This window comes from Electrophorus electricus, chromosome 15 (assembly GCF_041902795.1).
Source record: "Electrophorus electricus isolate QZ-2024a chromosome 15, ASM4190279v1, whole genome shotgun sequence".
In the NCBI taxonomy this organism is placed as follows: Eukaryota; Metazoa; Chordata; class Actinopteri; order Gymnotiformes; family Gymnotidae; genus Electrophorus; species Electrophorus electricus.
In genome coordinates, this window is record NC_137511.1 from 15,354,303 (window position 1) to 15,369,757 (window position 15,455).

The 15,455-nt window shown below is 38.2% G+C and overlaps 3 protein-coding genes across 4 annotated transcripts; 1 reads left to right on the forward strand and 2 right to left on the reverse strand.

Moving 5' to 3' along the window:
• Nucleotides 1-315: 315 nt before the first annotated feature.
• tbx6 (T-box transcription factor 6) lies at nucleotides 316-10,018 on the reverse strand. The gene is made up of 9 exons (XM_027026195.3): nucleotides 9,942-10,018; nucleotides 5,037-8,573; nucleotides 3,920-4,130; nucleotides 3,294-3,561; nucleotides 2,939-3,082; nucleotides 2,707-2,777; nucleotides 2,564-2,628; nucleotides 2,222-2,477; nucleotides 316-2,019 (listed from the first exon to the last, which is right to left on the reverse strand). The coding sequence occupies exons 2-9, from the start codon at nucleotides 5,104-5,106 to the stop codon at nucleotides 369-371; spliced, it is 2,736 nt and encodes a 911-aa protein (XP_026881996.3). The 5' UTR covers nucleotides 5,107-8,573; nucleotides 9,942-10,018; the 3' UTR covers nucleotides 316-368.
• On the forward strand, nucleotides 7,932-10,333 carry gdpd3b (glycerophosphodiester phosphodiesterase domain containing 3b). Of its 2 annotated transcripts, none has more exons than XM_027026207.3 (10): nucleotides 7,932-8,054; nucleotides 8,223-8,265; nucleotides 8,489-8,624; nucleotides 8,714-8,759; nucleotides 8,922-9,040; nucleotides 9,122-9,211; nucleotides 9,498-9,631; nucleotides 9,802-9,861; nucleotides 9,936-9,987; nucleotides 10,193-10,333. In XM_027026207.3, exons 1-10 carry the CDS (start codon nucleotides 7,961-7,963, stop codon nucleotides 10,325-10,327), a joined length of 909 nt encoding a protein of 302 aa, XP_026882008.3. In that variant the 5' UTR covers nucleotides 7,932-7,960; the 3' UTR covers nucleotides 10,328-10,333. The 2 variants fall into 2 exon arrangements, with proteins under 2 accessions (XP_026882008.3, XP_081553463.1); XM_081697337.1 differs by having other exon boundaries at nucleotides 10,217-10,333.
• Nucleotides 10,334-10,430: 97 nt separating this feature from the next.
• nif3l1 (NIF3 NGG1 interacting factor 3-like 1 (S. cerevisiae)) lies at nucleotides 10,431-15,059 on the reverse strand. The gene is made up of 7 exons (XM_027026205.3): nucleotides 14,964-15,059; nucleotides 13,654-14,308; nucleotides 13,406-13,562; nucleotides 13,205-13,328; nucleotides 12,648-12,786; nucleotides 11,974-12,057; nucleotides 10,431-10,744 (listed from the first exon to the last, which is right to left on the reverse strand). Exons 2-7 carry the CDS (start codon nucleotides 14,285-14,287, stop codon nucleotides 10,560-10,562), a joined length of 1,323 nt encoding a protein of 440 aa, XP_026882006.3. The 5' UTR covers nucleotides 14,288-14,308; nucleotides 14,964-15,059; the 3' UTR covers nucleotides 10,431-10,559.
• Between the last annotated feature and the right edge of the window lie 396 nt (nucleotides 15,060-15,455).

A 15,455-nucleotide genomic window follows, 5' to 3' on the forward strand; every position in this document is an offset into this window, starting at 1 on the left:
ATTGATGGTAATATAGATGCATAATGATATTTTGTATAGTGTATAATGATATTTACTGGGGCATTTTTGTTTTGATTTAAATAGAGTTGTATTAAGATATTGCTGTTGGGTATTGAAGGGAAAGGCCATTGCAAAGCAATTTGAAAGAATGTCAGTGCCCTGAAATAGTGAAAGAATCAGAAAGGAAGGGTGCTACAAACACACTTTTTTTTATTTTGTGGCAATACATAGTCATTTAGAACATTAATCAAAGATTATAAACAACCTTGGGACACTCAATTGATCTATGATAAATTTATCTATGATTAACTACAAAGCTTTTTCATATGCACAATTAAACAGATTAAAACGATCTTCTGAATGCCTTTTCAGAATGTAGGTCTTCCCCCAAGGTCAAGGTAGGGCCCTTGACTGTTAGAGTGTACATGCTGGGTCTGTCTAAAAATGTGTCTGAGTGGTAAATGGAAGGAAGATCTGGGGTCCTGGCACAGACGGAGAGGATAGGAAGGAAAATGGTTATAGAGGGAGGGTGGAGTGGAATGATCTATAGGAGGGAGAATTGGAGGGTGCAGTACCACATCTGGTAGGTAAGGGGCAGCTGGATTAACCTGAGAAAAAGACCCTATCTCTGATGGAGCAACAGGAGGGTAGGCATTGGTGGAAGATGCAGGATAATGTGTATGAGACGAGCTTTGGTGAATGGGGTGGTTTTGGAGGGCTGAATGTGGAAGATGGGAAGCTACAGAAGCCTGTATATGAGTGAAAGGCTGTGAAGGGATTTGAGAAGGGTTAGCACACTGGGGAGGGACATGAGAGAAAGGGGAGGTCGGGAATGACTGGGAGATAGTGGGCTGGATTTGGCTCATGTTGGGAAGGGCCTGAACACCATGAGAAGAGCCAACAGATGCCATGGCTAGATTCTGACGAGGATGTGGTCCAGGGATGGAAGTGTGAAAGGGATATGATACGTAAGGGGTTTGAGCTGAGGTAGACTGGGACCCAGAGACTGCATGTGTGGGCAGAGAAGCAGATAAAGATGAGAGAGAATGAGCAGGGGCAGGGTTAAGTGTGGGGCCAGAGACAGCCTGTGTTGGCACTGGGTTTATCGGACTGGAAGAAGAGTAAGCCACAGAAACAGGTGTTGAATGAGTTTGGAAAGATGAAGAAGGGTTTTGAAGAGAAGCTGAAGATGGGTGTGTGGTTGTGAAAGAGAAAGCCACTGGGGCTTGTACAGACGGAGAGGCTGAAGGATTTGAATGACTTGGCTGTGATAGAAAAGGAAAGGCAGTTGTGTCCGGTACCGACGAGGTAGACATACCGCTGGAGGTGGTTTCTTGCATAGAAAGAAAGGGGAAATCAGTCTGGACCTGGTGTGAGTCTGGTGTGACACTAATAGGATTGGGCTGTGGCATTGGAGGAAAGGGGAAAGCAGATGTGGGTAGGACTTGCGTTGATGGAGTAGTGGGCTCTGGGTTGTTGGAGGACTGCACTGGGAGAAACGGAAAAGCAGTCGATGCTGAGTCTTGGACAGCAGAGGGTGTAGAATTAGAAGATGCCAACTCTCCATCAACATTCTGGTCCTGAGCTGTGTCTATAGAAAGGCTGGAACCTGTGGTGACAGCCTGACATGAAGATGGAGGAATGGATGAAAAGGATGTATTTGTAGGTGTGTGAGGGCCTAGGTTATCTTGGGATGGAAGAACAGAGTGGTAGGAGGATGTGGGCTGCAGCTGGGGAGAAGAGGAGTGAGAGGTGGAGGAATATGTAGCCCCTGGAGCAGAGTTAGAAGAACAGGTGATTGAAGAAGAGGAGTCCAGAATTGCATAGTTGGTTGAAGCCATGGAGGAATAATCTGGCAGAGAAGAGGGGTTAGAATGGGAAGATGGTAGATTAGATGTCTGAGTGGACGACACAGAATAGAGGGGTGAAGGCTGAGGAAGAGGCACTGGTTGGGGAGATGATGTTATTTGTGGAGATGTAAATGCACTGTATGAAGAAAGACGTATAATCTGTGTAGATCTGTAAATGAAAAGGGGAACAGAAGAGAATAAATGTAAATAATTGTGAATGATTAAATAATTTAAAAAGAATTACAGAACTGAATTACTGTCATTGTTTTCATTGTCATAATTGTTTAAAACAACAAGTCGCAGCCTATGGCCAATCTTTGTGCTTGGATTCAGTATAAATATATTTCAGTGTCTTCATTTCTAAGACTCACCCATCAAGCAATTCATTGTTAACAACATTATCTGATGTTGACTGAGGTTGGTTGTCTATAGAATCAGTGATCTCTGGGATTGGATGTATCTGGGTCATTTGGGATTCCAGATATGCTTGTCTAGAGTTGATCTGCTGTTCTGTCTGCTCTGGAAAAGATGGCACATCAGAGCAGAAGTCTGAATCAGGCAGAGTGGACCTCTGAAGTGCCATAGACTGTGGTAGCAGCTCCGTGGAATCACATGGGTCACATGATTCTTAAGGAAAGAGAAAAACACTGAATTATGGAATGAACTGATCAGCAATTTTCACACATTTGTTATCACTAAAGCAATTTTATTACCTATATCTAAAGGTTCCTCTTGATAGGGCTGGGGCAATTTCCGCTTCTGTCTTGCATCTCTTTGTCTGGAAAGAATGAGATTTAAAATTTTCATAATTTCTTATACTTTTTATGCATGCATGTTTCCTGAATGTGTGACTCACTTTTTGCAGTTCATGCCATCCTCCCTGAAGCCTTTGGCAAAGGGATTGGAGTTGATCTTCAGTTCAGTTATCTAAAAAGATAAAGAATTTACAACTCAGACTATTTGTTGTGTTAAAGTTCTAATTTTGTCTGAACTGTTCACTGTGTTGCCTTGAACATAGTGCTCATACTGTACAGAAATAATTCACATGTATAACAAATGTCATAATCCTTTAATTTTGGTTTTCTCACCTTGTTGTTCTGGTAGGCTGTAACTGTAATGAACTGGGTCTCAGGAAAGATGAAGGAGTGCTGAGATCCTCCCCACATCAGCACATCTCTGGCCTCAATTACATGCACTCGGGGTTGGTATTTGTGCAGAGAGTGGAGAATGATCTGATGAAGACGGGGAGGTTCAGCATGAAAACATTTGTGCAGAACACAATGATGTAGTGATGTGATGTTATTGGATCCTTAAGAATCATTGCTGATTTGGTTAATTAGTACAGACATGAAAAAATTACAAATGTTTCCTGTATTTTCTCTTAAATGGTTTCACAAACATGAGAATAACATAAAACCGCCATGAGGTCATGTCTAAACTCACATATCCCAGTGTGTCCAGTGTGTTGTTGGTAAGTTTGGCTCGATGGAAAGATATGATGCGGTTCTGCCAATGCTCTCCAGTAGCAGGAGAGTCTGGGTGGATGAACACCCGGTCTGGAAGTCGGGCTTCAGCCCCACCCACCACCTGCCAGTTGTCATCTTGGAAACGATAACGAGAGGAGTCCACAGGTACGATATCCAACAGGAGAATATAACGCAGAGATGGGTTCAAGCCTGTCAATTTAACCTTAAGCTGGGGAAACATCCGTCTGATGGTGAAAAAGGGAGATAAATGGGAATGAGAGAGTAAATATCAAATATATTGCATCAAATATATTTTCCACATTCTTCAATAATTAAAAATGTTCATAATATTATGAGACATCTGAGGGGATTACTGCAAGACATTCAAAATCACACACTAAATCTAGATATAATCCAAAATACACATGTCCAGGTCAGTCAAATAGACCTCTGAAAGAAACTCTTCTTCTGAAAGAAGAGAACTTCATTCAGTTCTACCATGACAGTATAAATTGTTTTACATGGGCACTAGACAAAATGTAATGACCTATGATCTTCCTTTAACTCATGCTTCATTTTGTACTTTAGTCAAAAATGCATTACCTGCCCTTCTTGGTGATGATCATCTCAGTGCCAACAGTGCTAAACTGTTTCCATAGTGATATATTCTCCAGTTCCATCTTTACAGTCTCCTGAGCTTTCCCAGTAGTCTCTCTGTTTGTAGGGGCTTGGGGCAAAAGGCGAGGGGGGAGGTTTCTTGCTGCAATGTCACATGACATGGGGTATAGAGGCATATGGTCTGAGGGCCCTCGATCTGGAGGGTAGAAAGACAATGACAGCTCACACCAAACAAGCAGAATAACTCTATGTAAGACAGAGCTGTATAATAGCCCTGGTTAGCCAGATTTGGTGTATTAGCTAAGTGTCAAACTTTTGATGAGGTGAATATAATGTCTTAGAAGTCCCTTCAAGAACTAGTGTAACCTTAGAAACAGTGATGATTCAAATGCAGACTGAAAACCCATCTATTCATGAAATATTTAAATATACTGACCCTGCTCCTATATTGATTGACTAAACTAGTTACACTGATGTTGTCTAACAAACTCTAGTACTTATTGTTTAAGATAGACCTTATACATTTTGTACTTCTAGGCATCAGCAGTGATCCTTGTATTTCTACAGTATTCTAGTTCATTGGTATGTTTAATTCTAACATACTCCACTGGCTAGGATGTATTCTATGCGTAAATGACAAAGCACTTTTGTAAGTCACTCTGGATAAGAGCATCTGCTAAATGCTGTAAATGTAAATGTGATGAAAAATTTCACTCCCCAATAACACAATCTATTGAATCATAAAATTTTAATTTCAAACAGTGAAAATCCAGTTTTAACTGGTATAAAGTCCCCTAACAATCTTGATACAGTTGAGACCTTATTGATTTAGGTGAGACAGCTCTTTTCCAAAGGGTCTGTAAAAACCCTATATGAATATGCGTTAATAGGTTATTATTATTTTTATAACTCCCATCTTTTCGTCCCTTTCGTTCACACAGACTTACTGGATAGACGTATTCAATTTTTTCTGAATCTCATCTTAGCCAGTGAATCAAGCCTTTCACATCCTTATGAACCAGAATTACCAACATTTGGTCTTTTCCTCTCCTTGCTTGTTTTTCTCTGATAGTCACTTTAATAAAAGTAAAAATTGCCTTACCTCGATAATAGCAGTCTCCAAGTCTTGGAGCCGCCAGGGCCAAACTGGGGTACATCTCCACTCCCAGCATCTTCTCTGGGTACCCTTTTTCTTCAGATCTCCTGAATGACTTATGAACTTATTTAAAGTCTTAACATGGTTTATGTTCCAGTAGTCTACAGTTTGTCTTTTGTCTTTACCTATCTCTATTCTTCCACTGGTGACTGTCGTGATCTGCTTTTCTTCTTTTAACACTCATGGCTCTGTCCCTTTGTGTTATATAGGTGAGTGCGTGTTAGCACATCTACCAAATGGTCAAGTCTTCACACCCCTACCCCATTCTCCTTCTGTGTTCATCAGGCCACTAGGGTCCATACTCCTGTCCTTTACATACTGCCTAAGCAAATAAACATACATACACACACACACACACTCAAATTTATGTACAGATTCTAATACAAATTCCTGCATGTATATCGAGGACTGCAATCAAACACAATGGTCTTATTGTTTAGCTTTGGAGTAATACGTGTGTTCTTAAAGACAGCAGTAGTCCATAAGTGTTTATGAATGGAGCTGAGGGAGAAGGACCCATTCTGATGTTCCACAAAACAAGAAGTGTTATAACATGTAAATTGAATTATATGCATGTGTAACATGACAGATCCTTTTTAAAAACAATTTCCTACAACTATAGGTCTCTTTTTTCCTGATTGCCATCACTACAAAGATTTGTGGTCTCAAAGCATGTTGTTTACTTTGCAGATGACACACATGGGGATTCCCATCCCCTGTGATGTCCGGTGCATGGTGGGAGGACGGATAGACAGTGTAATACCACAAACTAAGGAGTCTCAAGTGTATTGATGATGGATGGGACAGATAACCTACATATGTGCCAACGAGAGCCTGTTTGAAGAGTTCCCTTTTCCATTAACGTTTATTTTGTTTTGAGTCTTAATAGCAACTTTACCATGCCAATTTAACCAACTTTACAATTAATATTCAGACATACTTATTTCCATGTTTACAGCCTTTGTGTGCCACAATAAGAAACAGATTAGGCACTGCATATAGAAGCCTGTGAGATATCTGAAGTTAAAATCACATGTACGAGGACCTTATTTCTTTTTCTTTCTTTCTTTCTTTCTTTCTTTCTTTCTTTCTTTCTTTCTTTCTTTCTTTCTCTCTCTCTCTCTCTCTCTCAGTAGGAGGTGGAGGGCTGGGTTTGCAGGTGGAACCATCTGATATGCAGTTTGGTCTTACTGCTACAGTTTGCTCTCCTAGATAAACACTATGACTCAGACACAAAGAAGCCACATGTCTCAAAAACAGCCTTAGAATAACACGCAGTTAAAGAAAAACATGGAACAGAGACACCTGATGACAAATTCAGCTCCCACAGGCATTAAATCTGCTGCCCTATACACTTAGTTCACATTGTGAATGGTACATAGCTGTTGAATGCAGTGCATGGTATGGGGTATATTTTAATTCACTGCTTTTTATTCCTCTCAATAATAAATTGTACCTTCAGTGATTGAAAATCCTTTGGTCTCTTTTATTTTTATTCTACCTTGTAGTCAACTGAGCAATCTTTAGATTGTTATCCTAAGTTGTTACAATAAACGTTCTTTAAACCGTCCCTTTTCACAGCGAAAACATGTACATATGTAAACCTGCAAACAAGTTAGGCTTAGATATGGTGAGCTTGATAAGGGTTCTGTCTCAGGAGGTCCCCTGAAGACAGTCAGTGAGTGTCTTCAACCGTGGGCCCTACGAGTTGAGCCTAAAGTTGTTTTCATTTGCCACCTGAAGGATTGCTAGGGGGATATAATGCAGACCGAGGAGAGAGGGGAAGTTGAGGTGTGAATCCTCCACCTCTTAAAGTCTCTCCCAGGGTGGGGGGGCAGGAGTCATTAGGTGTAATGACCTTTAATGTGTTTACGAGCAGACAGGTGTGGCCCTTTAGGTCCCAATAGTAGTACTAGCAAGCTCAGTTTAAATTAACAGCAATACACATGTTTTTGCTCATAACAATGAACAGTCCCGGGGCGAAATGTGCTTAAAGTGCAATGTGCTTAAGGTTAAATGTGTTTAAAGTGTTGCTCAACTGCAATCTGAATTTTTAACACCTCAGTTGTAACACATCTATAGTAAATACCCATCAAGACCCTCTTTAATGTTATCATGGTATATTGTTTTGATCCTCATTCTAGTTCTTTAGCTCTACTTTATTCATCATCTATTGATTCGGAACTAATTTTGAATTAATTTACTGTGCATTTCTGAGAAGACAGGGGTCACTGGGATTTTTTTTCATAATGATTGGTTTCACCATTGTGTAAGTTTTTGCTGTGTGATTAAGGAACAGCTTTGTGGTCGCCATTGTGATATGCAGCAATTTACTCAAGGTTAAATTGCTTTTAGAAAGAGGATATTGTGGTTTGGTCTGCTGGTGTTTCTAATGTGATAAAGTGTACATGATGTTTCTTGGGAAATAATCCTTGCAGTCTCCCTTTCAACAGAAAGCAATGATGATAAATATTTCACTTCATACTTTAGAAGCATTATTTCCATGGGCCAAACAGCTGAATTATAGTTGTTAGTATTGATTCTATTTCAGTATATTTTGCTATGCAAACAAGAAAGAGAACATTTTGGATTTATCCATTTAATACTTTATCTTTAATCTTTATCAGCTGTTTCTTTTAAACTGTCATACCTGACCACACGTCATGCCTCACTCATGCCTTCATACCATCACACACACTTGCGTCATTTCAAATGCTTGGATAAGGCTATATAAGGCCACACTGTAGCAAGACAAAGTGAAAATAAATAAGTAAGAACATCAGGACATTTTTGAACAAAGCATCATACCACTCTACATGGCAGAGGCTGCTCTATGGCTATTGCTGTGTGCCTTGGCTCTGGGTGTTTACATGATATGCTCTTGGTATTTCCTCCGCAATCCTCTCCTTCTCCATAAGAAGAAATGTTTAGCTTTTCACAGCAGACATGTTTCCCACAGAGGGGGTGAGTAATTTTGTACATGACAAAACTGCATTTAGCTGCTTCATGCACAAGCTACAAAATTGTTGTATTCAATGTTTTTAGCCATATTTGTTTATTTGTTTATGTGTGAACAGTGTGTGCTCTAACATAATTTACCGATGGTTCTTGGTACGGGGTCTTTTTACTCAGGTGCTGGAGAACGGATAGAAAACACTATGGCAGCTTTTACACAGTAAGTAAAGCTGAGTCTGCCTCCTGAGTTCAAATAAAGACAGCTTGTCAAAGAGAAAGTACAGTTTCATGAGTAAAAATTTAAGTATATGAATATAAGTATGTTCTCCAAAAATAACAACTAACAAATGTTATTTTGTTAACAAATAAACTTTTACACGCATTTAATAAAAATAAAAAAAAGTCTTCATCATACTTACATCAGCCCTCTGGAACTCTCTCAGTGCAGTGAAAGAGGGCACTGAAATGTTAGAACTGGATTGTCATTTAACCCAGGATGGATATGTGGTTGTGTCCCATGACAAAAACCTTGAAAGACAGACAGGATACAATATTGACATCTCCTCCCTGAAATTTCAGGTTAGCGTTATAAAATTTCTCTCTTTGTTTTAATCAAAACCATGATTAAACCATAATTAACATAAAAATCTCATCCATTCATATTTCAGGACTTGCCTTCCTATAAAGAAAAGCTTGAGGTTACATTCAACTCTGGTAAATTTAGACCATTCACACTTCAGTACAATACAATTAACAAAAGGCTACATGAAATATGAGTCAATGGGTCAAAATATAATAATATTTATAACAGCTGCAAAGCAGAATCTCATTAAATAACAGAGTAAGTACATGAACATTGCCTTAAATCTCCATCAGGCCACTATGGCACAGGACAAGACAGGAGGTTCACCTTGCTAGAGGATGTCTTCAAGAAATTCCCAAAGATACCCATCAACATTGAAGTCAAAGAAAACAATGATTTACTGATAGAAAAGGTATTTTATCATGCTTAATAAATAATTGTAAAATGTTTGGATTAATGAAAAATGCTACTTGTTTTTCTATATTCTCCCTAGGTCTCCTCTCTAGTGAAACAGTATAAAAGAGAGGGCATCACAGTATGGGCTACTGAGGTCTCTGACATCATGGCAAAGTGTCGCAAACAGGTACATTAGTATGCCCATCTCTGTCTAATGAGATGTGGTAAGGCGCATCCTATCTGTCAATAATTGCTCATATGTATAACTAAACAGAACATATACGTCATTCATTCAGAAAACACAATGCAAAAACAATTAGCATAAAATGGTACAGTGATACAGTATAGTTTTTATTGCTCTACCAAGCAAATACATTTATCTAAACATTTCTGGAAAACTCGTTGTTACCTAGTGTTTCGGCAAACACTGTATATACTCTGTGTGTAATTGTACTGTTAATCTGCATACACAGAACCCCTTCATGCCCTACAGCTTCACTCTGCGACGAGGGAGCCTCCTACTTGTACTTTATTACACCGGTCTTCTGCCCTTCGTGCCGCTAGGAGAGGGCCTACTGCAATTCTACCTGCCCAGAGTAATCAACAGGTCAGCAACTTTCCTGCCCAAACCTAAACAAAGAAGGGGCCTAACAAACCTACTAAAATCAATGTCCAGCAATGTTCAGTCTTAACTGATATGGTGTTCTTTATGCTATATCTTAAAGGGATAAAAGCTTTATGTATTTTGCCATACTATAATACTGTTTGCTTGTACAGGACATATATTCCAGAAGAGACCTTTCTTCGGAAAAAATTTGTGATCTCTGTCATTGAAAAGTAAGTGATAGATCCCATTCTACTTTCAAAAACATAAGGTTACTCTTATTTTTAAGTGTTTAATTGTTTTATAGGCTTACCATGAGAAAGGCTTTGTTTGAGCACTTGGTGAAGCGTGGAATGCAGGTGATTTTCTTATGTTCCTCTGTAATGATCATTATAATTGTGTATCCATAAAAGATATAGTGCACCAACTTTCAACAATTACAGCTTGAACAAAATCCAGTGATTTACTCAGAAAACATTAATCTGAGTCTTTTCATTTCACCACAGCCAGTTTTCTTACTATGTAATAAATAACATTTTTTAAATGCACCCCTGTCTTTCTCAGGTTCAGTTGTTTGTGTGTAATCAGGAAAGTGACATGGATGCTGCTTTTGCAGTTGGAGCTACAGGAGTGATGTCGGACTACCCTACCCTCTTGTCAGACTACATTCATAAAAACCCCATCCCACTAGCTATGTAACACATTTCTTCACACTACACTCGATGTTGTACTTTTTTAATCTTTGAAAAAAATATTTAACATTGTTCAATCATTCAAATAAAAGCATATAAATACTGAGAAGTCCCATGCAGAGTAATTTTATTTATTAATTTTAAATAACATTGAGGTTCCATGAATCAGACATCATAAGGTGTGATCATACATTTTGTTATCATACATCAGTCTAAGAGCATAACTGAAAATGTGCGGGTCACACCACCTCCAATGGGTCTCTGTCTCTTTTGGAGATTGCTATGGTAACAGAGTCTGGTAGATGTGCAGCCAGTCTTTCCTTAAATACAGTCAGGAAACCCCTCTCACTGTTGCTATGGTCACACAAAATGACACTCGTGCCCCTAGCAACAGCATCTAGGACCTCATGATGGGACATCTCCCCTAAAAGTGAGCAACCAGATCAGAACAACAGTGACATCAGATTTTTTTCCTAATCTGATTTAAATCTCATTGTATATTAATAAATTAATAAATTTCAAGTATGGAAATTAACTGTGTTTGTAGGTGTAAAAAGTGTGTGTGTAATCTCAAAATTGTAAAGGAACATTTGCAACAGCCATAAAGAACTGGGGCTGTTTTAAAAGCAAAGCACTGTGCAAAAGTCTCAGGCACCGATGTTTATCACGGCACTGTTTACTGACTCCAGTTTGCTCTGACCGTTTTTTAAGTAGACAGACATGCCTTCTAATTGTGTTTAATTGTATCAGAACTTATCTTGCTAAGTGTTTTTAAAGCCAAAGAAGCACCTCAGCACATGCAGCAGACAGGGAGGGCCGGTAGCATACAGCATCCCAACACACAGCTGTACTTTCCATTAAAAATAAACACAAAATCATGTTACGTTTTATAGTATTAATGTTTATATGTCCACTTAGCAGTTTAGAATTGCTTGGGCAGCTAAGACTTTTGCACAGTACTGTACAGCACATCACATTTCTTATTCAGTGCTGTGAATATTATGACCAAGTACAAATATTGCTGATGAGCATTAGGTGGGGGTTTTGATGAATCACAACAGTCACAATATTCAACAAGCATAAATGGTTTTAGTAAAAATGAAGGGCAATCTTTAATCATATTACATTAAGAGGTCAGTACTGCATTAATATAACTGCAAATAATTTTGCAGTCATAATATATAGTAATATAACCACAATATAGGTTTTTCACCCTGTACCATGCAGCTGTAATATATCTTTACACATACAGTATATCTATATACCCATATCCATATTTATATATATATATATATATATATATATATATATATATATATATATATATATATATATATATAAGCATTTGAAAAAATTAAGAGATCACTCAAAAATTTCATCTCTATGTATATGGCAGCCATTCTATTCCAGTGTTTGTTGAATTCTAGTGCACGCACACCTTATTCTACTTAATGAATTTACTGATTAGGTGATGTCCTAAACCTAATATTATTTAATGAGCAATGTGAAAGAGAGAGCATGCCAAGCTGCATGAAATCTGTGATAGAAAATTGGGGTTATTCCACCAAATACTGATTTCTGAACTGTTTATATATTAAAACATTAGTATGGTGTTATATATACACTCAAGAATGTAGACAAGTTTTAAGGTACCTGTGATGTAGAGATCTGCATTCACCCCCTGCAGGACAGAAGCTCCTGAACCAGCACACACGGCCACACTCTTTACTACAGAATCTTCATATGTAGACACCAAGGCAAACAAATAGTAATCAATAATATTGTCAACAGAAAATTACAGACTACATGCAAGCCTAGTCCCATTCATATTTTCCATTTTATACAATAACATTTTTAAATGAAATGTCTCTACTGGCGGTCTCATTTAGTACAGCATAATGTGTGTCTGATATAACAGTAAAACTGTCACCTTTAAAGTATCAAATAGGTATCGGTATATCTTTGTGTTTACATATAGTGCATAGCATATATTGTCTAATTCTCAAAAACAGGACAAAGATAGGACATCTTTGTTGTCAAGCAATCACTCCCCTGCCTTGATCAGAACAGAAGGCTTTTTGCCTTCTGTGTTAATACGACAGAAATGTAAACAAACCTTTTACTTTTCTTACAGTGTTATTCTTTATATTGCTAATTTTAATATTCAGAGTACAGTCTCTGGAATTATGTAAAGGAAACATTCTTCCAGCATTTTAGTGACTTGGGAAAAAAATCATAACTAAATCCAGACTTCAGTCATTACTATGACAGAATGAATCTTAGCATTGTAGCTGTATTAAATCCTCCCTTTACAATATTTTTCTCACCTAATGTTTTCTGATCTCCCAAAGCCAGTCGGAGATGACGCAGACCAAGGTGCATCTTCATTCTCTGGACCGCCATAGCCAAGGACACTGGCTCATGCAAAACACTGTGACGCCCCTGGCCACAGCCTAGGAGAGGAGGCTATAGAATAGATGGAAACAGTACAGAACAAATACAGTAAAACACATTAAAAGAAAAGTTTAAGAACTTTAAAAATGTTTTATTATCATTTTCCTAATGCATGCCTGAGAACATGTATAACAACGAACAAAATTAATGAATGTACAGACTGCTTTACTTAATGCACAGGGGTACAGAAGAATATATATTTCCTGACCACATGCATATTAACAGCTCTTAATTAAAGGGAATATTATAATTGATCCTAACTGGCTACCATCTCAGCAAGGTTGTTTTGGTAAAAGGCTAAATATGCCTTTTAGTACAGTACTAGAACAAGCAATCTCGTGAACATACAATAGTCGTTAAATTTATTAGCCTTTATGTTATCTAGAATGTAAGGAGAGCTGTTCATTTGCTGAGCTGTAAGAGATGTTACCTGCTGGACTTGAGTGATGCTGAGGGACTGGCTGGCTGTGGCATTCCCTAACACAGTCTGAACAACAGGTGTCAGAGCCGAGCTGGGACAGGTCAGGATCACTCTCTGGCCACCCTCTTCATTTCTGAAAACATGGATGATAACATGTGACGTGATGGGTCTTCACAGTTCATTTCACATCTGAATACACAAACCACATACCTAAGAATGCTATACTGAAATGTTTCACTGTTTTCGGTCTCTCTCAGTAGCATCAAGATATTGTTGAGCTCATCTTGATTCTTGGCAGTGAAGTCTAATCTATGTCTTTGTGGGGCGCTTGAGAGAGCCTGGCTCAACACCAACACCTGTCCACTACCTGGAGATAGAGAGCAAATGTAGTAAATTAAAAAGAAATGGGAAGGATATGCATGTTCTGTAATTTGGTGTTAATTTTAAAAATAACCAACCTACTCCTCCTACCAGCCAATCATTGAGTCCACCTCTGACACTGTCCCATGATGTGTGTGGTGAGAAAACTGCAATGCCACCTTCTACTGCTCTGACAGCCAACTGCTGTTTCCAGTCTTTCTGAACCAGCCGTTTGAATGGTCGAAACAGAGGTGGATGGTATGAAATTATGAGGTCACATTTGATCACTTCTGCCTCATCCATAACAGCAGGTGTGAGATCATTAGTGAGCAGGATTGTTTTGATTGGACCCGATTTGCTGGGTTCCACCAACAGGCCGACGTTGTCCCATGATTCAGCCAATGAAAGGGGAGCAAGCAGCTCAAGAATTTCAAGAACTCCCTTTAAATCCATGGTAACAGCAGACTGGTTAGACTGAGTGGTCCAAGAATAAAGCTTCAAAGAGGTGTGAGAGGAGAAAACAAGCGAAGAGTAGAGATACTGGTGGGAACAGCAGAAAGGGAGGGAGGGGTTGCAAAATGTATAAGAAAGATGTAAGGGAGAATGAAGACAGGAGAAATTATGTAAAGTTGGAAAGTTTTTGCCCAGGAAATAGGTACTGCTTTTGAAGATGTTATAGCTAAAATTAGGTTGAGACAGACGGCAGTTCAGTTGGAAGAGTCTTCTAAACATTACTCTACACGCAGAAAGCAGCTGTAAATGAATGAGAATTAAATATGAAGCATTAGTGTCATATCAGTGATGTCAGGATGACTGTTTAACACCATAAAAAGTAAATATGTTTACTCTGGGTTCTTCAATATGAAACCAATAAATAATATTTTATCAACAATCTTGACGAAAACTCTTATGGCTTAATATCTAGCTACTGTAAAAGCCAAATGTCCTGGTAGTCAGGCACCGTGAAAAACGTCCCTACTAAAGCTAGCTGCGGACTTAGCTAACCTAGATAGCTATATAATTTATAATATGTATAATTATTATTCATTACTTAGGGCTACAAAAGAGACGTAAAATGTCCCGAACTACCAGCTTTGCCAGCTTTGGCTATTCAGCTACAATAAAATTACCGGAGAAGTCATGATTTAGCCAGTCAGCTTTCGTTAGCTAGCCTCTTTTTTATGGTACGATAGTAAGCTAGTTAGCTAGCTAGGTTAGCTAATTATACCTGATCAAATTAGACAGTAAGCTAACTAGTTAGCTAGATACAGTGCGGATACACTGCGTAGCCCCAGTTACGACCACATTAGTTACATGTCAGCATGCCAAAATCAAAGTTAGTTAGCCACAGTTAAACAAATCTTATCTAAAACATACTTAAAATACAACAAGAATAATTTAAACTTACTAGCTAGCTAGCTAGCAGCGGCCACCACTTTCAAACACGAACGCACTGAGACGGACGCTTTGAAGAATGTAAAGTGTGACTGGGCAAATGAAACAGTAGACGTAAGAGTGAATCTCAATTTCACAGATTTAGCTCGTCAGTTTAGCTTTCAACGATTCTTGGTTAAAAAGCTGACTAGAAAAATAAAACATTTTCCACTATTATGATATAGATTTATGTTTTATTATTTATCTTCAAAGAAATGGTTAAACATAATTTACCATATTTGCAACAAATGAAATATAAATGTATCAACCACCAAGGTCTAGAAATATGTTATTAAAAAAGTAACATAAATCTTCTAAAATAAATAGATCATAAAATAAATGGAATTGTATGTGATACTTTTAGAAAAACATCTTAATGCAACATCTGATAACGTATACTTTCATTTATTTGTAAAGCACCTTTAATTTTTTGTAACCAGCTTTATAATTAAACTTGCCTGTCAAT

Excerpts from the sequence above, each read along its gene's own strand:
- nif3l1 (XM_027026205.3), bottom strand. The coding sequence starts at position 14,287 with ATGTTTAGAAGACTCTTCCAACTGAACTGCCGTCTGTCTCAACCTAAT. Across the intron at positions 13,563-13,653 it reads TTGGCTGGTAGGAGGAGTAG|GTAGTGGACAGGTGTTGGTG; the intron begins GTTGGTTATTTT and ends CTCTATCTCCAG. Across the intron at positions 12,058-12,647 it reads GGGAGATCAGAAAACATTAG|ATTCTGTAGTAAAGAGTGTG; the intron begins GTGAGAAAAATA and ends CTACATATGAAG.
- tbx6 (XM_027026195.3), bottom strand. The coding sequence starts at position 5,106 with ATGCTGGGAGTGGAGATGTACCCCAGTTTGGCCCTGGCGGCTCCAAGA. Across the intron at positions 4,131-5,036 it reads TGGAGACTGCTATTATCGAG|ATCGAGGGCCCTCAGACCAT; the intron begins GTAAGGCAATTT and ends TCTACCCTCCAG. Across the intron at positions 3,562-3,919 it reads ATCATCACCAAGAAGGGCAG|ACGGATGTTTCCCCAGCTTA; the intron begins GTAATGCATTTT and ends TTTCACCATCAG.
- gdpd3b (XM_027026207.3), top strand. The coding sequence starts at position 7,961 with ATGATATGCTCTTGGTATTTCCTCCGCAATCCTCTCCTTCTCCATAAG. Across the intron at positions 8,266-8,488 it reads ACTATGGCAGCTTTTACACA|TGCAGTGAAAGAGGGCACTG; the intron begins GTAAGTAAAGCT and ends GAACTCTCTCAG. Across the intron at positions 8,760-8,921 it reads TGAGGTTACATTCAACTCTG|GCCACTATGGCACAGGACAA; the intron begins GTAAATTTAGAC and ends AATCTCCATCAG.